General features: G+C 42.2%; 1 protein-coding gene across 1 annotated transcript in view; it reads right to left on the bottom strand.

The window, feature by feature from the left end:
* The window catches only part of TMEM233 (transmembrane protein 233), a 41,518-nt gene that overhangs the window by 5,469 nt on the left and 11,658 nt on the right, over window positions 1-24,391 (bottom strand). The window contains exon 2 of the mRNA XM_082416906.1: window positions 5,087-5,223. Within this exon, the coding sequence (XP_082273032.1) occupies window positions 5,087-5,223 (137 nt within the window). The remainder of the gene's footprint in view (window positions 1-5,086; window positions 5,224-24,391) is intronic.

Here is a 24,391-nt window from a genome sequence, read left to right as displayed (position 1 = left end):
GCAGGGGACTTTATAACTGCAAGAGACTGCAAGTTTCTGATTCCATTTGGACCAGAACACTTCTCTTCTGACAGCTCAGCATTCTATCCCAAACTGTTGACTATTTTAGTTCAATGATTCCCAGTTCTAACAGACTACATGTCATGAAACTCTTTCTTTGCTCCAAGCACCATGTGGCTCACACAGACAACCTGTAAAATTCGGATGAATGATGGAAAAAGAGATCATATTTGGGGTTACCAGAGGCAGGGGTTGGGGGGAGGGAGAGTTGGATGAAGGTGGTCAAAAGGTACAGACTTCTAGTTATAAGATAAATGAGTGCTAGGGATGTGATGTACGATGTGATAAATACAATGAGTGCTGCCGTAGGTTACATATAAAAGTGGTTAAGACAACAAACCCTAAGAGTTCTCATCACACGGAAAAATTTTTTTTTCTATTTCTTTAATTTTGTATTTACATGAGCTGATAGATGTTCACTAAACTTATTATGACCATCATTTCATGGTGTACGTAAGTCAAATCATTATGCTGTACACCTTAAATTTATACAGTGCTATATGTCAATTATATCTTGATAAAACTGGGAGGAAAAAAATCAGGATGAATGAGACTCTTTTATGAGTTTGGGTGAAGACTATCATGACCTGAGTCTATTCCGAGAAAACAAACTACCCGAGATTTCAGTCACTTGAGGGAGAAGAGATTGGTTATAGTTTTCTTAATAAGGATAAGGAATACTTTTTTTAAAGGCAGGACTTTACCATTTTTAACAGGCAATAGGTGACTTCAGACAGTTTTTTTTTAATGAAACGCAGAAAACTGACATATTCAAACCTTTCGGTCTTATCTCTAGGGTAGTTCTTCTCTAAAGTCAGATTTTCCCAGCCCCTCCAAGGAAGTCCTTGCTGCCTTTTAGATTGCTACAAAAGAGCCTCTCTGAGGGTCTGTCTCCTAGGCTGTAAAATGACTCCTATCCTTGGCCTTGAGTTAGATATAACACGTTAGGATGACAAGTTTGCTGAGGTAAATGAAAACTGACCACTCTGTTAACGGCTGGCTACTGTTAGTGCCTCTGCCGTTTAGATTTGGGAGGGAGAAAGTTTGGTGCGTTCTGATCACCTGCACCAGAGCCCTAGGGCAGGAGAGGGGAGCTTGGAAATGCAGATTCTTGGTCCTCGCTTCTGGCTTTGTGAGTTGGAATCCTTTGAGGTAGGGCTCCGACGATGTCCATCTCTTTTAAAACTCCCCAGGTAACTCTTCTGCAGCCCAGAGGTTGGGAACCTCTGCCTTAGCAATGCCACATTGCCATTCAATTCCTGCAGTAAGCCAGGCTGGGAAATTTTACTTCAAAGGATTACTGAGAAATTGGCCTTGTTATTGGTCTTAACAGAAGATAGAACTGATTTCATTCACTGAGGCCTAGTTTCTTGCTGTCTCTTACACACACACACACACACACACACACACACACACACACACAAACAAAGCCTTTAAATTTGAGTGTCTCCATGGGATTCTAACTCTGGAAGACATTTTTGCTTTCTTTGATAACACGGAAGAAAAAGTATCTAAAAGGAAGCTGACCATACAGATGGGGAGAAAATTCTATCCTCACTTTATAGAGAGGGAAATTGAGGCACAGAGAGTTTCATAACATGTCAGGGCGGTCTGGGTGGTAGAACTAGGATTTGAATCCTGGCAAAACTGGTGCTGCGGGCCAGGCTCTAACAGTTGTGAAACACTTCCCCTTAGGGAGAAGGGATGGAGAGGTGACTTCCTCTCCTGTCCTTTACTACTACTAACGAAACCTCAATCACAAGCATACAAACATCAATGCTTTATCTCCAGATAGAAACATTTATATTAAGAATGGAGAAAGTCCCCATACATGAAGACTTCTGCGTCCCTGGTAAAACTTCTTGCATGGTGTCTAATAGGCAAACTGAACTCTGAAAGCCAAACTGTCCACCGGAGACTGTCAAGTAGCTAATGTCCGGGCTGCAGGTGCGATTTCTGTGTTTTTTGTTTTGGGCCCTCACCATGTGTTTCAACGATGTGAACTGGTTGTCAAAATCTAAAAATCAGGAGATTTTAAATGAAGACCGAGCTTTTCAATGTCTTCTGGAAAATGGGCCCACGAGATGTGCATTCTAAGTGGTGACAGCTCGCCGGAGCAGAGTGGCGGCTGCTGCCTTTCAACTGCGCTCTCTCCTCGCACCACCGTCCCCACCGCTGCCTGCTGTCCTGCGACCGCTGCTTCTCGCCTGTACACTCCCTGCCTAACCCCTGCAGCCCTTTGATTCTGCTACCCTGGGCCCTAACTCATCACATTCTTGTGGTAGGTTGGAACCTCACCGCACCAGCGCCATATAAGTAATTCTAGAGTTAGTCACAAGGTGAGCGCCGTCCACTGGCCTTTGCTATCGGCTGTACTAGAAAGGACGTGCTGGCTTAGAGGCTGTGCGGTGTTTGGCTGAGAACAGTTTCCAGAGCCAGGTTATGCCGGGCTTAACACCCGCCTTTACAACTTACTGGCTGTGAGACAGCAGGCAAGTCACTTCCCTTCTCTGAGCCTCAGTTTCTTCATCTGCAAAAATGGGGATAATACTACCTACTTCATGGGGTTGCTGTGAGGACTCAGTGAGGGTTAATTCATGTAAGAGCTTAGACCAGTATCTGGCATATGGTAAGTTCTATGTCAGTGTCAGCTGCTATTATTATAACCACTTAGCTCGAACACCGATCTGGGCAGTATGTATTTTCACAAGTCCCCAGGAGTCAGGCCAGGACTTGGCCTCGTTCCCCTGGAACATCGTCCTTTGAGCTTGGCTCATATGTACAAAGCCTTGAACTCTATTTAGTAGCATTTTAAACTCCTGACGTCCTCCCCCAGTCATGTTGATAACCGTAGTAATAATAGAATTAATAAATGGTTTGTATTTTTTGTGTACTACTAAGGAACAGATGCCAACCTATACACATTCTCATTAACCTTCACAACAGCTTTATTAAATGGGTACTACTATAATCCCCAGTTGACAGAGGAAGAAACTGAAGTTGAGAAAGGTAAGCAGTTGGCTGATGGCCTCACCGTAAGTAAGTGGTAAAGGGGGTACTTGTGTCCAGGAAGTCTGGTCCCAAACCCGCACCATTAACTCCACCGCTCACGGCCCTGTGCTCACACACACAAGCACATTATGCTTTCCTTAAGAGGAAAGCTGGTGTGTTCACATCTATCTTTCAACTGTCTTTTCCTTCATAAGCCAACATTATCAATTTGCCATCTTGCAGGCAAGAAAGTTTGAGGTTCCTTTGATATTTTAGTGTCCTTTTCTCCTCTCTTTGGCCAAAGCCATCTATTTTCTTCCTTTATGACTCCTTGTATTTTGACATCTCCCCCTCCATCCAACTGCCCGATTGCTCATGGATTTGGCTTGCCTGTTAGGAAGCTGACCTACTGTGACATCCACTACACTCTTGGTTGCCAAGGTGGGGTTGGCTGACCTGTCAGGCTAAAGGGTGTGCCGCTCCTGTCTTATCCACCCAGGGGGCCCTTCCTGAAACCAAGTCAAAAGGACTGATCTTCTCAGCTTGAGGGGAATGGTGTAGGAGGAACAGTGCTGCTCTGACAGAAGAGTGGCAGGACTTCTGAGTTCTTCTCTGTTTTGCTAGGAGTTACGCAGTGAGACAGAGATGAATCTGTACTTGTCATTTCCAGGTCTTGGCTGTCCATCGCACCACCCTGCCCTCTGGCAAACCTCTGATGGAAAGTATCATTGATTCCAGCAGATGCAGGCCACCTCAGCTGGTTGGAGAAATCAGAATAAATTTGTCCAAATCCAGAGAGAAACATCAACAGCATCCATCTCTTTATGAGATGAGAGCTCATTGAAAATACCAAACATCTGTGGAGACCCTTCTGCTCTTAAACGAAGAACAGTTAGGCTAGGTGGATGCAACGTCATGTAGGAAATCATTTAGCAGATTAGATGCTAAGGCAGAGCAAGTAATAACCTAAATATTCCACTTACTGTCCTACAGTTCTCACTCTCTTACAGTTTGGTGGAACTATGTGACCTGTGTTAGCCAATCAGTTATGAGCCTAAGTGACATGTGTCACTCCAGGGCAGAGGCAGTGAAAACCCACGTGGGATTCTCTGGTTTTTCTGTCCCCTGTCTTAGCTTGAGAAGCCCTCATGCTCTAGATCAGAGGTTGGAAAACTATGGCCCATGGGCCAGCTCCCTGTTTTTATAAATAAAGTTTTATCGAACATAGCCACACCCATTCATTTACAGATTGGATATGGCTGCTTCTGTGCTAAAATGGCAGAGCTAAGTAGTTGCAACTGAGATGCTGACAGTGGCCTAAAATATTTACTATCTGGCCCTTTAAAGGAAGTTTGTTGACTCCCATTTTAGACAGAGCAGCTACAAGATGGTGGAGTTTCAGATAGCCTGGACCCTGAGTGACTGTGTGGAGGAGAGACCTTCCGCAAACCTACATGGCCCAGGGAACAGCAGTGAGGAAAAATGAAAGCCCTTTTGTTTGGGGTTGTTTGTTACTGAGCACAATCTAACCTATCCTAGTTGATTCCAGTGGACATTCAAGAAAAGGCATTTTAGGGGACTTCCCTGGTGGTCCAGTGGCTAAGACTCCGTGTTCCCAATGCAGGGGGCCTGGGTTCCATCCCTGGTCAGGGAACTAGATCCCACATGCTGCATCTAAGAGATCACATGCCACAACTAAAGATCCTGCATGCCGCAACTAAAAGATCCCACATGCTGCAACTAAGAGTTCACATCCCACAACTAAAGATCCCGCATGCGCAACTAAAACATCCCACATGCCGCAACTAAGAGTTCACATGCCATAACTAAAGATCCTGCATGCTGCAACTAAAAGATCCCGCATGCCGCAACTAAAAGATCCCGCATGCCGCAACTAAAAGATCCCGCATGCCGCAACTAAAGATCACACGTGCTGCAACTAAGACCTGGTGCAGCCAAATATATAAATTGTAAAAAAATAAATTAAAACAAAAAAGACATTTTACATTGGGAGGGATTAAAAAAGCCTACTTACTTTCGTGCGAAGTGAACTGCACAAGAAATAGCAATGATGAGAAGGCCAATAATGATGGAGGCGAAGGCCACCCACTTGGCATTCCTCCCAAGCCGCTTGGATCCTTCGATGTCTCCATCATTGTAGCTGTTCAGAGACTGGAGGACACAAGGGAAGAGCTGGTGATGACAACCCACAGGGAAAGATATGGCTTCCCAGGCTGATCTGAGCAGGTGGCATGGTTACCACTTCCTCCAGGAAGTCTTCCCTGAACTCCCAGTCTGAGTTAACTTCCTCTTCTGTATTTCCTGATTACTTTCATCTTAATATTTACCGTAGCATATTGAAAAGACTGATTTGGCCTCTCCCATTAAGTGCTTTGTGGGCAGGGACCATTCCATCTTTTTCAGCACAGTATACCAGTGCCTAATGCAATATTTGTCATGTAGAAGATGCACGATAAATATCTGTACGATGAAAGGATGAATGGGTATATCTGTCTCATCCACTAGAAGAGGGGTTTGCAAACTATGGCCCATAGGCCAAACCCAGCTTGCTGTTTTTATAAACAAAGTCTGTATGGAATGCAGTCACAACCACTTGTTTACTATTGTCTGTAGCTGCTTTTATGTTACAACAACGGAGTTGAGTAGCTGGGACAGAGAGCATACTGTCTACCAAATCCTAAAATATTTACTAGTTGGTCTACGACAGAAAAAGATTGCCTGTTCCTACACAAGAAGGTCAGGGACATTGGCTGAACTGTTCACCTCTTTGCCCAAGCCAAGCTGCCATTCATCTGGCACCTACTCATACAGCTTTCCCAGCTGTTAAAATATTGGAATACTTTTGTACTGGTTGGTAAATAGCAGCTACCCGTCCCCAATGTCCCAGCCATCCTGGCCTCTCCTCTGAGTTACCCCAGGCTTCCCCATGATCCAGCAACTGCAGGGTATCTCTGGGCTCAGCAGATTATCCTTGCGCAAAGGCCCAGAATCAGATTCTGTGCCCCTTTGAGCGATGTCTGGGCCATTGCAGGGACTCAAGAAATATGTATTGGCTGAATGGGTGAATGAATACATCCATTTCCCTACAGAATATGAGTTCACTGAGGGCATCTTGGAGTCCCAGGCAAAGTAGAGGTGCTCAGAGAATCCTTGCTGCTGAGCTGGAGGCCAGATGCCATTCTTCTCTCTTATAATAAGCTCTCTTTATCGCAACTCCCATTGCTGAGAATTCCCCAAAAGTCATGCTGCAGCTCAAATAAGACTGGAAATATGCACTTATAAGTTAGGGACAGAGTGACCTGATCCATGCCATGAACTGTAGGTTTCTGTGGGAACTCTATTCTTGATCCTGAAAGCTCAGCACTTCAGTAATAATCACCCTTCTTCGTCGACTATTGAGGGGAATGAGGCATATGCGGACAATTACAAGCCAGAGAAACACCCAGTATACCACAGAGCTTTCTGCTTCCAGGACCTTCCATTAATTCTTGGACCCGGCCACCTTAGTCAGCAACAGGCTGGGAGACCCGCCTTTCCCAGCGAGAGTCTTGCTTTTAGGCCTCTTGTGTGAATGGGCGAGTGAGAACTTGCAACGATGCCAGGGACTGCCATCAGGGTGAGCTCCACAATTCTGTACCCTGAATTCTGGAGTTCTTAACCCTGGGTGCCCATTAGAAACACTTGGATAGTATATTTTTTAAAAATACAGATAGCTGGGCCCTATTCTGGAGAGACTCTGATTTAACTGGGGCAGGAACCAGACACCAGTTTTTTTTTTAATTGTGGTAAAATGTGCCTAACATAAAATTTACCATTTTTGGTGTACAATTCAGTGGCGCCAAGTACATTCACACTGTTGTGCAAACATCACCGTAATCAATCATCTCAAACTAAAACTCTGTCCTCAATTAAACACCAACTCCTCATTCTTCCCAGCCTCCAGCCCCTGGCAACCACCATTTTATATTGTCTCTATAGATCTGACTATGCGAGGGACATTATGTGAGCGGAGTCATAGAATATTTGTCTTTTTATGCTTATTTCAATGAGCATAATGTCCTCAAGGTTCATCCATGTGGTAGCATGTGTCAGTTTCCTTCCTTTTTAAGGCTAACATTCCATTTTATGGATAGACCGCATTTTGTTTATCTGCTTATTCACTGATGGATGCTTGGGTTGCTGCCACAGTATCTGGCAGTCTCAGGATTGAAAAGTTTTGGTCTAGACAGCTATCCTTAACATCCTGCAAGGTCAAGATGCTTACCATCTTAAGATTTAACCCAAGGAAGTGTGTCACAGAGTATGGGCTCTAAACGCAGAGAGATCTGAGTTCAAATTCCATGTCTTATCAGCTGTGAGATTTAGAGCAAATTATCAAGCTTTCTAAGCCTCGGTGTCCTCATCTGTAAATTGGGAGCAATAGTAATAACACCTCCTTCATATTAGAGGTGCTAATGAGTTAATGCATGCAAAGTGGTTAGCATTGGTCCCGGACATTATATATGCTCAATACGTGTTACCTTTTACTGTGAATTGCCACTGCCTGTTTTATTCTTCTTCTAAAGCTGAGATCCTTGGTGTGCCATAGAATCATCTGGGCTACTTATGAGAATTACGGGTGATCAATCTCTACCCCTTGACAGAACAGAATCTGGGGACCCAAGTTGGGGAAACTTTGTTTTAGAGGCTTCACAATCAAAGTCAGTGCATAGAATCCTAGAACCCCAAATTGTGAGTTCATGATCAGTTTAAAATTATGTAGATGCAGACCCTCCTAAAATGATCATTATTCTATCATGCTACCTTGGAAAACCCAGTTTTCAGATTAGTTCTGGCGATGTTTGTGTTTTGCTGTAACCAGAGAAAAAATAATGAGACACCCCGCGCTGGTCTCCCCACAAACACTGTCAACTCTTGGCTGTTTGGATGAAAAACCAGTTTCATGTTCTCAACAGCAGTGACAACGAAAGTGGGAAGAACAGCCAGTGTGTGCCATGTTGAAGGGTACATCTACATCTGTGCATTGCCCATGAGCACAGGTGAGATGGGGGCCACCCAGGCCACTTGGCTTGTCTGCTGCAGGTCAGCAGGGTCATGCTGGTGCCTGGCTAAGGGGGATTTGAGTGCAAGACACGAGCGAATCCTGCCCAACCTTCATCACCTGCTGCCAGTCTGGCATCTTGTATGTGACCCTCCTCTCTGCAATTCACCATCCCTCTGGGGCTCATAAGGGAGATGTTGAGTCATTCCAGGAATGGGTCTATGGTTAGCTTGAAAAACAGATGAAAAGCCTCTTTCAGTATTAACTGTGGACTCTTTTCTCCCCAGGAGTCCTCTTATGAATCCGTTTCTTCCTCTGGTTCTTGAAGACGGGGCTGCCCATGGGTAAATCTGCTGGGTAGATGTAAGGATGTGGGGGGAGGGAGGAGGGTGGGATATTTTAGAACTCCCAGATTTCTACTCTAAAGGACTTCACTGGTGTGGGGCTTCGGCTTCAGGGTCATCATCTAACAATGAAGCAGGAAAGGATTAATTACCCCCCCCCCCAATTCATTGGCTGTAATTCTTTTCTCTCCCAACTGGAATTGCATATTAAGTGTCTCCTGGCAGATGCTACAGACTGAAGTGGTAGAAATGGCTTTTAGAGAACATGCATGGTTTATAAATCTTTTTCTGAAGAGCTTAAAAAGCAAACTATCCCATCTGCTGTGGAAGAACCAGAAAGAAACAAGGGATGGCTTCAATATTTAAAATTTATATGATCTTAGTTCTTTCACAAATTATGAATGAAATTTGTGAACATGTAAAGCATTCAAATGCTACAGAAACATATACAGTAAACAGTAAGCTCTTCTCCCAATTCTATTTCCCAAAGATAACACTGTGGTACGTTTGCTTCTAGATTTTTTTCCCATGAATAATAAGAAAGGAAAACAACTGACACTTTCTCCTGTTTTCATTATCACTAAGCACATCATGTATCACAGTCATGAGAAAGAAATAGCAATTTGTATCCTGAGATTAAACCAAGAACAACAGGTTAGTCTATCTAGCTGGCATCCCTCTGATATTGAAATCTTGAGTATTTCCCCTAAGTCTTGGCAAAGAATTTCATCCTTGCCTTTTGCTATGTGGATGCCTAAACACAGGTCACTTCTTTTGTGGATATGTAATCTTTTGAGAAAGATACCGTTCTGCTTTGTTTTTTAATCATGAACAAATTAATGTAAAACTTGGTAACCTTGGCAATTTTGCATTTGTTTCCTTTACATACTTGTGCTGTGCTTTTTATTTGGCTGGCTGGTCATTTTGAGGCTGGACTTCCTTGTATTTCTTTTCAAATAAAATTTTTTCTTTTCTAGTTGCTTTGGCCTCTGAGTTTTTCTTTGACAAAATGATAGTAACAGATAACATTTATTGAGCATTTATTATGTATGAGACACTGTGTTAAATACTTTTCAAGGATTATCTCATTAGTCCTCATAACAACCCAGTGAGGCAGATGCTTTGTTTTCATTTTACTGATGGGAAAATTGAGGCACAGAAAAGTTAAAATGATTTGCCCTAAGTCACGTAGCTAGTTTGGTTCTCTCTCTCTCAGAGTTTTTCATTTTTTTCTTTTCCTCTTAGTTAAAAATGTGCATAGTATTATACTATACTTGTTTTGAAACTTGTTTTTTTCCACTTGTTATAGGGTGGGTGGCTTTCCAAGCTAGGTGCTTCTGGGTCTATCTCATCCCTGTCTTCTTTCTCCAGTCATGATTTAAAGTATATTGATAAACTCCCTAATGTTGCATTATCCTTGATTCTTGGGGAAAATCTTAATTTTCATGATGCATTTTTGGTGGGTAACTTTTTGTTTTCAAACAACTTCAAACTTACAGAAAAGTTGCAAGTATAGTTGTCTCATTCTTTTTAATGGCTTTGTAGTAGTCACTTAAATGGTCACACCTCACCAAAAGACATTTCAGTTATTTAAAGTTTGTGGCAATTACATAATATGCTGCAGTGGACACCCTCATTCATATTTTTTGTACACATCTCAGCCTCTTAGGATGGATTCCTAGGAACGGGATTACAGAGTCAAACGGTAGATGTATTTACATTTGGAGACATAGTCAAATTGCATTGCAAAAAAGCTATATAAATTTATATTCCCACTAACAGTATTTAAGTGTCCTTTCCTCCACAACCTTGCTAACACTATATTATCAATCTAATTTTGCCATTTTAACAGGTGAAAAAGAATCTCTAAATAACATTTCTTGATTAATAATGAAACTAAGTCAAATGCACACTTCCACTCAAATGTCACCTCCTGAGAGAGGCCTTCTCAGATCAGTTTATTTAAAACTCTCCCTAGTGACTAATACAGTGCCTGGAGATCAGTAAATACTTGTTGAATTAACAAATGTATGTATGGATGTTTATTTGTCAAATGTATTTCTTCTTGATGAATTTTATACTTGTATCTTTTGTCTAGTTTTCTATTGGTTTGTCTTTTTCTTATTGATTTGCAGGAACTTTTTATATATTATAGGTCAGCACTGTACAAAAGAAATATAATGGGGGCCACATATGTAACTTAAAATTTGCTGGTAGCCACATTAAAAAGGTAAACTTAACTTTAATAATATATATTTTATTTAACCCAACACATCCAAACTATTATCATTAAAAACTATGGCACTATTTCAAATACTCAATAGTCACATGTGGCTAGTGGCAACTCTATGAATAGCACAAAAGATAATATACATTAATCTGTTAGGTGTGTTGCAAAATTTTCTCCCAGTTTCACCTGCTCCATTGTCTTTTTCCCTAAATTATAACTTCTATTTACTTATTTTTTAAACATATATTTTTAAATTAATTAATTAATTAATTAATTATTTGTTTTTGGCTGTGTTGGGTCTTCGTTGCTGCACACGGGCTTCCTCTAGTTGCAGCGAGCAGGGGCCACTCTTCGCTGCAGTGGGCGGCCATCTCATTGCAAGGGCCTCTCGTTGCGGAGCATGGGCTCTAGTCGTGAGGGCTTCAGTAGTTGTGGCACACCAGCTCAGTAGTGGTGGCACATGGGCTCCAGAGTGCAGGCTCAGTAGTTGTGGTGCACGGGCTTAATTGCACCGTGGCATGTGGGATCTTCCCAGACCAGGGCTCGAACCCGTGTCCCCTGCATTGGCAGGTGGATTCTTAATCATTGCGCCACCAGGGAAGTCTCATAACTTTTATTTTGATGTAGTTTAAGGTTCACAAAAAGTTACAAAGATAATACCAAGAGTTCCCATGTACTTTCCACCAAGCTTCCCCTAATGATGATATATATATATATATACATTTTTTTAAAAAATAAATTTATTTATTTATTTTTGGCTGCATTGGGTCTTCTTTGCTGCATGCGGGCTTTCTCTAGTTGCATCGAGCAGGGGCTACTGTTCGTTTCGGTGCGCGGGCTTCTCACTGCGGTGGCTTCTCTTGTGGAACACAGGCTCTAGGCATGCGGGCTTCAGTAGTTATGGCACATGGACTCAGTAGTTGTGGCTCGAGGGCTCTAGAGCGCAGGGTCAGTAGTTGTGGTGCATGGGCTTAGTTGCTCCTCAGCACGTGGGATCTTCCCAGACAAGGGCTTGAACCCATGTCCCCTGCATTGGCAGGTGGATTCTTAACCATTGTGCCACTGGGGAAGTCCCCAATGATAATATTTTAAGTAACCATAGTACTTGGTCAAAACCAGGAAATTGACATTGGTATGATATTATTAACTCAGTTATAGACCTTATTCAGATTTCACCAGTTTTCACATGTACTCCTTTTTTTTTTTTTTTTTTTTTTTTTTGGTGTGTGTATTGTTCTATGAAATTTTGTCCCATGTGGATTGGAGTGACCATCACCACAAAGAAATTCTCTCATGGAAGGTGTGGAGAAAAGGGAATCCTCCTACATTGTTGGTGGAAATGTAAGGTGGTATAGCCACTATGGAAAACAGTATGGAGGCTCCTCAGAAAACTAAAAATGGAATTACCATATGGTCTAGCAATCCCACTCCTGGGCATATATCCAGACAAAACTATAATTCCAAAAAGATACATGCACCACCCCTATGTTCATAGCAGCAGCACTATTCACAATAGCCAAGACATGGAAACAACCTAAATGTCCATCGACAGATGAGTGGATAAAGAAGATGTAACATACATACACACACACACACACACACACACACACACACACACACACACACACACACACACACACACACACAATGGAATATTACTCAGCCATAAAAAAGAACAAAATAATGCCATTTGCAGCAACATGGATGGACCTAGAAAATATCATACTAAGCGAAGTAAGTCAGAAAGAGAAAGACAAATACTATATGATATCACTTATATGTGGAATCTAAAATATGACACAAATGAACCTATGTATGAGGTAGAAACAGACTCACAGACATAGAGAACAGACTTGTGGTTGCAAAGGGGGAAGGGGTTGGGAGAGGGATGGAGTGAGAGGTTGGGGTTAGCAGATGTGAGCTATTATACATAGAATGGATAAACAACAAGGTCCTACTGTATAGAACAGGGAACTATATTCAATATCCCATGAAAAACCATAATGGAAAAGAATATAAAAAAAAAGAATGCGGGCTTCCCTGGTGGCACAGTGGTTGAGAGTCTGCCTGCCAATGCAGGGGACACAGGTTTGAGCCCTGGTCTGGGAAGATCCCACATGCCACGGAGCAACTGGGCCTGTGAGCCACAACTACTGAGCCTGTGCGTCTGGAGCCTGTGCTCCGCAACAAGAGAGGCCGCGATAGTGAGAGGCCCGCGCACTGCGATGAAGAGTGGCCCCCGCTCGCCGCAACTAGAGAAAGCCCTCGCACAGAAACGAAGACCCAACACAGCCAAAAATAAATAAATAAATAAATAAATTTATTTAAAAAAAAAAAGAATGTATATATATGTGTGTGTATATATACATATATATAACTGAATCACTTTGCTGTACAGCAGAAATTAACACAACATTCTAAATCAACTATACTTCAATTAAAAAAAAAGGAACTCTCTCGTGTTACCCTTTGTAAGTCACACCCTCTCTCCATGTCCATGTTCATTGTCTTTTAACTTAGATTTGTGGCATTTGGATATTGCCCAGAGTTCCTTTCCAAGCTGTGAGACTTCCTCATAATTTCATAAACCGACGACCCTTATTTTAAGGTGCTAGATAGCAATTTACTGTCTCTGTTCACCCTGCAAAGTATGTTAAAAAGGACCTTTAGAGGGACTTCCCTGGTGGTGCAGTGGTTAAGAATCCACCTGCCAATGCAGGGGACAAGGGTTTGAGCCCTGGTCCGGGAAGATCCCACATGCCGTGGAGCAACTAAGCCTGTGCGCCACAACTACTGAGCCTTGCCGCTGAGGCCCACAGGCCTGGGGCCCGTGCTCCGCAACAGGAGAAGCCACCACAATGAGAAGCCACCGCAATAAGAAGCCTGTGCACCGCAACGAAGAGTGGCCCCCGCTTGCCGCAACTAGAGAAAGCCCGCGCGCAGCAACGAAGACCCAACACAGCCAAAAAATAAATAAATAAATAAATTTATTAAAAAAAAAAAAAATGAAGGACCTTTGGATTCTTTCCAGTTTTTATCTTCCACTGCGAGTCAAAGGAACATTTCTCAGCATGTAGAACAAGTGGGCTGTCCTCACACATTTTATAAGGTGCTCAAGAGTCCCCAGTGGTGCCTTTTCCCTTTTCTGTGAGCCTGGGCTTGTGCTGGCAAAATATAAGTCATTACAAAACCTAAAGAGAGCTTCCAGGTCTTGGTCAGCTGCCTCGAGCCAGCAAAGGTCACACTTGGACAGAAAAGTGGGCAAGTTCCTTTCTCCTGTAGTAAATACTAGTGACGTCATGCTCACTGCATCTAGTAATTTCAAGCTTATTTATACGTCCCTTCCCTGGATGGACACATGATACGCAAACACCCTGGCAGGAAAGTTGTTCAGGAGCCAGAAATGAGGGAGACTGTCTCTATGCCCAATCTCAAGAAGGCTGCAGCAGGGACCAGCAAGACTGTGTTGTGAGGCCACGCAGCCAAGCCTCCTGGCTACCTGTCAGTAGGTACAGGTAATCTCCGGCATCCACACTTCCAAGGAGACACCCAGAATAACCCCGTAAATTGTGATAACTGGAGTTGAACACCAATGGGTCCAACGTTCTGGGAATTTGTGACACTTCACATCAATGATACAGCTGCTCTCTTGTCCTGAGCCAGGAAAATATGGAAAGTGCTTTGTCTATTCCCTCTGGTCTTTACAGCAGAACTCTTGCTGCATTCCACATGATGATACCAGCTGAGACAGCATCACCTAGGGGGTGGCTGCCAGGTGAAGATCGGAACTGAAACTCTCTAAAGTTATACTTTTTATAGTCCCTATATTGGTGGCTGTACCTTAGAATTGCCTATGTCCCAAAAATGCCCATAAAAATTCCTATGCCCAAGCCCCATCCCAGATCACCTGAATTAGGATCTCTGGGGATAAGACTCCAGAATCAGTAATTTTTTGGAAAGTTTCTCAGGTCATTCTGAGAAGAGTTGAGAACCACTATCCTGATGGACAGCCATTCATTCATTCATTCACTCAAAAACTATTTATTAAGCACCAACTATGTGCCAGGCACTGTTCCCTGCCCTCATGGAGCTTACATTCTGGTAAAGACTGAAAATAAATATTCAAACATGCAAATAAACAAGATTACAGAATATTACTAAGGTAAGAAAAATGGGGTGGTAGGAGGGAGGGAGGGAGAGAGAGAGGAAGGAACATGAGATGAGACTGGAGGTGAAGCCAGGGGCTATGATAGTTACAATAATGAATTATCATGCTAAAATAATAGATAATATTTATGGAGTGCTTATCCTGTGCCAGGCCCTGACCTAATCACTTTATGTGCATCATATAATTGCATCTTCACAGTAACCTCAAGGGAGCAAAATGTTTTATCCTCCATTTTACAGATGAGAACACTGAGACTCAGAGAGAGGGAAGCAAACAATGTTTCAAAGGCAACTTGCTAAGGGGCTACAAACTTAAGCAAAAGACAGTAAATTCATTGACAAAGCCCTTACAATAACTACTTCATTATGTCCCCCAAAACCTAAGAGCTAGATTTAATGCATTATTGAAAACCCAGCACCAGATAGCTGACTTGATTCTAATTTAATAAAAATTTGGCCACTGATTAAAAAACTGGGGCAAATATATCTCTCATCTGAGTTACTGATCTCCCTGACAAAAACTCATTCATTTTCTTTGTTTTTTTCTACCACCAAACGTGCTCAGAATTTCCACGTTCACCCTCAAATAAAACTAGCCCCCAAACACCAAATAATAACAATGGAAGACATTGTCAGTTATTTTTTATTTTGGCTTCCTGGTCATTATGGATTCAGTAAATTAATACACGTAGGTGCTTAGACCAGTGGTTGGGAAACAGTACCAATAAGTATGAGCTATTATATTGATATTATGATGTCATATGCCAACTGAGGAAGATGAAAACAAATGAGCTATTATATATACTTTGGTAGAGCCCACATCCCCTTGCCCAATTGCTCTCCTTCATGATTTTTCCCAGTGTTAAGAAAAAAGACCTCAATAAAAATCACGAGTTCCACCATTAAGTCCCCTTCCTCCTTGGTATGGCATAGAAGGTACATTTCTGTCACTTGGGACAGGTAGCAGGGTGATGCCTTAGCAGTCAGTGACACCATAGTGGAAAGTGGCTTTTCTGGAAAGCTCCTTATATCTGATAATGGTCTACGAGAAGAGGGCATAAAGCATGTGAGGGGATGGGGCTGGAAGCTCTGAGCGGCCTCCCATCATTGGCTCCCCTTGTCCTTGGGGAGAGACTCATATTCTCATTCTCAATTGTGGCCTTCCAAGCCCTCCAAGGCCTGGCCCGTGGCATGCTTCTCCAGCCTCTTCTGGAGCCCTCCTCCCTGCTCACCCCCTGCCTCCTTCCTGGCCCTGGTCCCCACCTAGGTTACTTCCTCTGCTTGGAGCCCTCTTCCTTGCCCGTCTCATGTGGCCAATGTCTGCTCATTCTTCCTGTCTCAGCTTACATGTCAACTTCCTCAGGGCAGCCTTCTCGGGTCACCCCATCCTAAGTAGGTCCCTTGACCTAGGCTCTGACTCAGCCCTGGTCTGTTTCCTTCACAGCTCTGGAAAAGGACAATCAAAATGGAGTTGGGATTGCTAAGAGAGCTCTCAAGGCCACTAAGAAAGTGTGACTTATGCACATCTCAGCCTGGATGGAATCTGAACTTTGACCACTTATGTCTTTTTTATTTTTTTTAAAAGTCATGCATTTTATTTAATCTTTCTACCTCTTTTGCATTTGAATTATTTCGTAATATTACTTGTTTAACCATATCCAGGTCAATTATCATTCTTCTGAGAACAAAGACATAATCAACATAAACAACGCATAATTCCCTATTCTTAATGTTGTTTGTTAATATAATACCTTTTCTCAAAGAAGGTGATTTTTTTTTTAACATCTTTATTGGAGTATAATTAGTTTACAATGGTGTGTTAGTTTCTGCTTTATAACAAAGTGAATCAGTTATACATATACATATATCCCCATATCTCTTCCCTCTTGCGTCTCCCTCCCTCCCACCCTCCCTAACCCACCCCTCTAGGTGGTCACAAAGCACCGAGCTGATCTCCCTGTGCTATGCAGCTGCTTCCCACTAGCTATCTATTTTACATTTGGTAGTGTATATATGTCCATGCCACTCTCTCACTTTGTCCCAGCTTACCCTTCCCCCTCCCCATATCCTCAAGTCCATTCTCTAGTAGGTCTGCGTCTTTATTCCCGTCTTGCCCCTAGGTTCTTCATGACCATTTTTTTTTTTAGATTCCATATATATGTGTTAGCATATGGTATTTGTTTTTCTCTTTCTGACTTACTTCACTCTGTATGACAGACTCTAGGTCTATCCACCTCACTACAAATAACTCAATTTCGTTTCTTTTTATGGCTGAGTAATATTCCATTGTATATATGTGCCACATCTTCTTTATCCATTCATCTGTTGATGGACACTTAGGTTGCTTCCATGTCCTGGCTATTGTAAATTGAGCCGCAATGAACATTGTGGTACATGACTCCTTTTGAATTATGGTTTCAAAGAAGGTGATTTTTTTAAAATTTTATTTTAATTTTTATTGTAGTTGGTTTACAATATTGTGTTAGTTTCAGGTGTACAGCACAGTGAATCAGTTATACATATACATATATCCACTCTTCTTTAGATTCAACCACTTACATCTTAATGTAGCATCCAGAACATCTGCCTGCTGTTCCAGAAACTTCAGATACTTATCAGACACTTACCCTAAAATAACTTATGTCAGTCCATCCCTTCAGGACAAGCTATTTCCTTTCTTGAGTCAGAATCAATCATAATTCCTGCCAGACAACTTTAACAGCCTTGTGGCTTTTGCCTTTATAAGCCCCTGACTCTTTCTCTTCCCTGGAACACTCTTTCAGTTTCATCTGAATCTATGTCTCCTGAATTGCAATTCCTAACATCCCAATGAACTCTTTTCTTATTTGCAGGCTTCTGCATTTTCTTGGTCAACAGCTCTTGGTGTGACTCACGGTTATTGACTCTGTTGCTTATTGACTTGAGTGTGTGTTACCGTGAGCTCCATGAGGGCAGACACCATGTCTCTCTTTACTCACCACTCCATTTCAAGTCCCTAATGGAGGGCACTTAGGGTTCCTTTAATTCCCTTATATGAGGTCAGAAAACCAAACAAATCCACAAGCAAAGCAAACAGACACCAAAACAAAACAATCGACCAGCATAACTTTCTGACCAACCAAGACGACCTGTTATTTTGGTACTGGCAGAACAAAGGGTAAACTGAGTCACCTAACTTTCTGTGTCAGAGTTCTGAAGGGTGGGCTTCTGCCTTAGAATGGCAGACACGGGTTTGCTGTCTGAATGACCAGAAGAAAGAATTTTTGGCTGGAGGTCAAGCACTCATGAAGGAATCTTAGTTCTTTAGCCTTCACTTCATAGGCCGGAGTCACTGACGATTTTTCACTTAAATGGAACCTACCCTCCCAACATTTGTATGTGTGTATGTGAATTGTGCTCTGCCCAGTTTTATTACAGACGTTATACAACAGATATATGGATCTTTAATATGGTAGCAGCTGAACCCAAAGGAGAATAAAGCCTTGGAAGGATACATCTGAACCTCAGTTTTCCTCACTTGTAAAATGGGGATAATAGTACCTACAACACAGGTTGGTGGTGAGACTTAATTGAGATGAGTATAAAAGGGCCCAGCATTATCTCACGTAATTCTGAAAACAATGCAGAGAGGTCTGAGTTAACATTCCTGTTGTAGAGGTGGGAAAACCTAGACCCAGAGAAATTAGGTGAAGGGATGGAGCTGGGATCTGAGCCCAGGAGTTGAGTACAGAGCCTGAACCCTCATAGCGTCTGCCTTTGAATCTACTGCCAGCCTAGTGTTCACATCGCAAGCCAAAGGAGAGAAAGGCTACAAGCAAAAGAGGAAGGGTTTCGCTAAAAACTTTGCAACACACAGATAGTTCCCTCCAACAAGGGTCACAAAGCAAGTGAAAGAAACAAGGCCCAGACCACCCACTAAAAGAGGAGAAAATATTTTCAAGTTAGATATCTGATAAGGGGCTTGTATCCAGAATATATAAAGAACTCTTACAACTCAACAATAAAAAGACAAACAATTAAAAATGGTCAAAGAATCTGAATAAACATTTCTCCAAATAAGATATACAAACAGCCAGTAAGCACATGAAAAGATGCTCAATCTCATCAATCATCAGGGAAATGCAAATCTAAACCACAACAAGATACCTACTAGGTTGGCTAGAATAACGAAGACAGGCAATGACAAGTATTACTGAGGATGTAGAGAAACTGGAAGCTTCATACATTGCTGGTGGAAATGTAAAATGGTGCAGTTGCTTTCGAAAAAAAAAAAGCAACTGGCAGTTCCTCAAAAAGTTAAACACAGTTACTATATGACCTGACAATTCCACTCCTAGGTATATACCCAAGAAAATGGAAAGCCTATGTTCACACAAAAGTTGTACACGAATATTCACAGCAGCATTATTTATAACAGCCCCCCAAATGGAATCAACTCAAATGTCCTTGTTTCTTTTAAAATTTACTAGCCCAAGCCCAAACCCTGTTCAGATTCTTTACTAACTGAATACCCAAAACCTAAGTTTGTCCTGTCGCTTCTTCACAAATTTATTGTTTCTTTGTCTGAAAGGTATAAAAGCTGCCTACCTTGGCCACTTCTTTGATCCCATTTCTAGAGAACTCTGTGTGCACAAATTAAAATTTGTTTCTTTTTCTCCTGTTAATCTGTCTTGTGTCAATTTTATTATTAGTCCAGCCACAAGAGCTCAAGAGGGGTAGAGCGGGAAGATTTCCCCTCCCTGACAAAGCCAAACATGAAAGATCACATAATGTATGATTCCATTTATATGAAATATCCACAGTAACTAATTCACAGAGACAGAAAATAGATTAGTGGTTGCCAGGATCTGGGAGGATAAGGGGATGGGGAGTGACCGCTAATGGGAATGGGATTTCTTTCAGGGGTGGTAAAAATTTATTGGAATTAAGTAGTGGTGATGATTGCACAACCTTGGAATATATTGATACCAAAATCCACTAAGTTGTACACTGCTTTGTTTTTAAAGAAACAAGACCAAGTGATAGAGCTTTTGCACATTGAGGGCTCCAGTGGATCAATGATGGAGCCCAAAGAAACTGGCAGGATCTGGCAAGAGATGGTGGCAGGGCTTAGAATCAGCATGGGGGCGCCTGGCGGTTACCCCAGAGCCCACCGGAAGCAGCAGCCAGGCCTGCACGTGTTAACGGCAGATTAGACTTTTGTGTGAGCGTGGGAGAAACATCTCCTAGAAATATGGAAAGGAATTCTGTGGGGAGTTGATTTAGCAGGGAGGGATAAAAACCAGTGAATCCTGGGCTACTGTGTATAAATGTAAGCCCCATTTAAATGCACAGGTCATTAATGCCCAGGGAAACTGGGATCCAGACAAAAATAGATTCATGCTTCAGGGACCAAATTAACCTTGAGTAATTGTTCTAATCTGGAATGACGGCCGAAGTAAGAGTAAACCAAGAATTGATGCTAAGGGCTTCCCTGGTGGCGTAGTGGTTGAGAATCTGCCTGACAACGCAGGGGACACGGGTTCGAGCCCTGGTCTGGGAAGATCACGCATGCTGCGGAGCAACTAGGCCCGTGAGCCACAACTACTGAGCTTGCGCGTCTGGAGCGTGTGCTCCGCAACAAGAGAGGCCGCGATAGTGAGAGGCCCGCGCACCGCGATGAAGAGTGGCCCCCGCTCTCTGCAACTAGAGAAAGCCCTCGCACAGAAACTAAGACCCAACACAGCCAAAAATAAATAAATAAATAAATAAAAGTGCCTATCTTTAAAAAAAAAAAATAATAATTGATGCTAAATCTGGGAGCAGGCTGGCTTGAGACTAAAGCAAAGCCGTGGTCTGTTAGGAGCTCCGGTGTGACACCCCACTGCATAACAGAGCCCGGCCTTTCTATCCTGTGGCTTATTCTGGGACTCCTTCCTGGGGGAGTTAAATCCATTTTAAATGGATGACACAGATGTCATAGCATATGTCCCTGGAACACACAAAGCTTATTCCACCCCAGGGCCTTTGCACCTCCTGGCTCTGCCCAGGTCTCTCCATGGCTGGCTAGTTCTTATCCTTTAGTCTTTGCCCATCACCCTTTCTAAAGTAGGTTTTCTTCACGACCTGCCCTCACTAATCCTTCTCTCATACGTCCCTGTTTATTCTCTTCACAGTGCTTATCACTCTGAGACGATCTCGTTTATGTGCTAACCTGTGTAAGGTCTGTCTTCCCCGACTCGTATGGAAGTTGCCAGAGAGCTGAGACTTTGTCCCATTCGACAAGCAGGGGAAGGCTGTGGTTGTCCTGTGCTGCCCATGGAGGATTGGGCAATTCTGCCCAATTTGGGGGCAGAGTAGATCCATTTGGTTGTGGGTCTGAAGCCACATGCTCTAAACAACTCCTCTGTTTTGTTTCCTGTGTTTTATTTCTTAAGTGGTTCAGAATTCTAGAGGGGAAGCAGAGTGTTTAATGTGCTGACCTAACATGTAGACTGCTTCTAGTCACGAGAACCTGTTAGCTCACAGATGTCCAGAGTGTCAGTTGTATTTGTCTACCTGGTTTCCATAGTGTCTGGCACATAGTAAGTATACAAAAACTGTTGAATGAATGAATGAATGAATGAATGTGTGAGAATCCCCGTTCCCTGCTTTCTACCCTTGAGAAATGTCAGCTGAAAATTTCCCAGGTCCTGTGCCACCTTCTCTAAGGGAACCGAGCACACTCAAGCGATGCTTCTTTGTGTTGACTTAAATCTCTCCTCCCTCGTCTGAATTCCTTCTCCCAGCTTTCCTCTTTGAACTTCAGAGCTAAGTGTCACGCAGTCGGCTTCCTACCATGGTGGCAGGGGCGAGGAACGGCCGTAAATGAAAGAGAAGCCTGGCGACCCAGGCTTTCTCTGTCTTTGGCCATGCAGATGTCTGTTTGCCACATCCTGCCTCCTCTGTTTTCCTTCTCATTGGTAATGGGTCTTGGACTTTGCCACAATCAAGCACAGATGTGGAAGAGATTTTGGGGGGGTTCATGGGACGTCTGACGTGATGGAGACATCCTCTCTGGTGTCTGCCATTTCCTTCTGTTGGTAGATCCTTACTGAGGAGATAGTGTGGCTCAGGGGAAAATATTATGAACCACATGTCCTTCAAAAGCACGAAGAACTCATCTCAGGAGCATCAGGTGCCCTCTAAGTGGGTGAGAGACAGAACAAACAAATGGGCTTAACTATGGAAAGCAGTATGGAGGTTTTGAAAAAAGTTAAAAATAGAACTACCACATGATATAGCAATTCCACCCATGCGTATATATTCAAAGGAAATGAAAACAGGATCTTGAAGAGATATCTGCACTCCCATGTTTATTGCAGCATTATTTGCAAAAGCCAAGATATGGAAGCAACCTAAGGGACCATCAATAGGTGAATGGATAAAGATGTGGTATATATATACACATACAATGGAATACTATTCAGCCATGAGAAAGAAGGAAATCCTGCCATTTGCAACAACATGGATGGACCTTGAGGACATTAGGTTAAGTGAGATAAGTCAGACAAAGACAAATACTGTATGATATCACTTATATGTGGAATCTAAAAAAGCCAAAGTCACAAAAACAGAGTAGAGCGGTGGTTACTAGGGGCTGGAAGCTGGGGATCTGGGGAGATGTTAAGTGTACAGATTTGCAACTAGTAGATAAATAAGTCCTGGGGATCACAGTACTGTGATTATAGACAATACTGTATTATAAACATTAAACTTCTAAATATCAAAGAGACTAGATCTTAATTATTCCCACCATGAAAAAAGAAACGATAATGACATGACATAATAGAGGTGTTAGCTAATGCTATGATGGCAACCGTATTGCAATACATAAATGTATATCAAAATGTTGTACACATCAAACTTACACAAAATTACACGCCAACTGTATCTCAATTTAAAAAAAAAGTGGGCTTATATTAGTGGAGGTGAGCTTCTGCTTAGGTAAAACCCCAGTAAAATCAGACCCAAAACAACAAAACTGCTGATATTTTCTAACCATTTCCTTTGGGCAGAAACTGTGGTAAGCTGTGGTTTCTCTATCCTTAGAGATTTTCAAGACTAGAACAAAACATCAGAATAAAATAGCATTTGTCTTGACTGAGCTACAGAGCTGACCATTTCAGCTTGATAAGAACGTATGATGTAGAAGTAGAACCACCCTTCAAGGTGGAGAAGAATTCACTTATCTACCACTACCCCTTCTTCCTTCTTGCTGAAAATTTTTATTGTCTTTAGAAAAATCCTTATTTCTGACTAGAAATGAAGTCTAAACATTTATTATAGAAAAATTGGAAAATAGTAAAAACTTATTATAGTAAAATCTGAAGTTATAATAGCCAAGATTTACCAAGTACTTTGCATATATTATCCTATTGCATTCACAGGGCAACCCCTTGGAGGTAGGTGATATATATATTTTTTAATAAATTTATTTATTTATTTATTTTTGGCTGCATTGGGTCTTTTTTTTTTTAACATCTTTATTGGAGTATAATTGGTTTACAATGGTGTGTTAGTTTCTGCTTTATGACAAAGTGAATCAGTTATACATATACATATGTTCCCATATCTCTCCCCTCTTGCGTCTCCCTCCCTCCCACCCTCCCTAACCCACCCCTCTAGGTGGTCACAAAGCACCGAGCTGATCTCCCTGTGCTATGTGGCTGCTTCCCACTAGCTATGTATTTTACATTTGGTAGTGTATATATGTCCATGCCACTCTCTCACCCTGTCACATCTTACCCTTCCCCCTCCCCATATCCTCAAGTCCATTCTCTAGTAGGTCTGTGCCTTTATTCATCTTGCCACTAGGTTCTTCATGACCTTTTTTTTTTTTTTCCTTAGATTCCATATATATGTGTTAGCATACTGTATTTGTTTTTCTCTTTCTGACTTACTTCACTCCGTATGACAGACTCTAACTCCATCCACCTCACTACAAATACCTCCATTTCGTTTCTTTTTATGGCTGAGTAATATTCCATTGTATATATGTGCCACATCTTCTTTATCCATTCATCCGATGATGGACACTTAGGTTGCTTTCATGTCCTGGCTATTGTACATAGAGCTGCAATGAACATTTTGGTACATGACTCCTTTTGAATTACAGTTTTCTCAGGGTATATGCCCAGTAGTGGGATTGCTGGGTCGTATGGTAGTTCTATTTTTAGTTTTTTAAGGAACCTCCATACTGTTCTCCATAGTGGCCGTATCAATTTACATTCCTACCAACAGTGCAAGAGTGTTCCCTTTTCTCCACACCCTCTCCAGCATTTATTGTTTATAGATTTTGTGATGATGGCCATTCTGACCTGTGTGAGATGATATCTCATTGTAGTTTTGATTTGCATTTCTCTAATGATTAATGATGTTGAGCATTCTTTCATGTGTCTGTTGGTAATCTGTATATCTTCTTTGGAGAAATGTCTATTTAGGTCTTCTGCCCATTTTTGGATTGGGTTGTTTGTTTTTTTGTTATTGAGCTGCATGAGCTGCTTGTAAATCTTGAAG

Source organism: Balaenoptera physalus, assembly GCF_965194825.1.
Source record: "Balaenoptera physalus genome assembly, chromosome: 12".
NCBI classification, from domain to species: Eukaryota; Metazoa; Chordata; class Mammalia; order Artiodactyla; family Balaenopteridae; genus Balaenoptera; species Balaenoptera physalus.
Note: the sequence above shows the minus strand (reverse complement) of the source record. Positions and strands in the feature narration are given on the sequence as shown.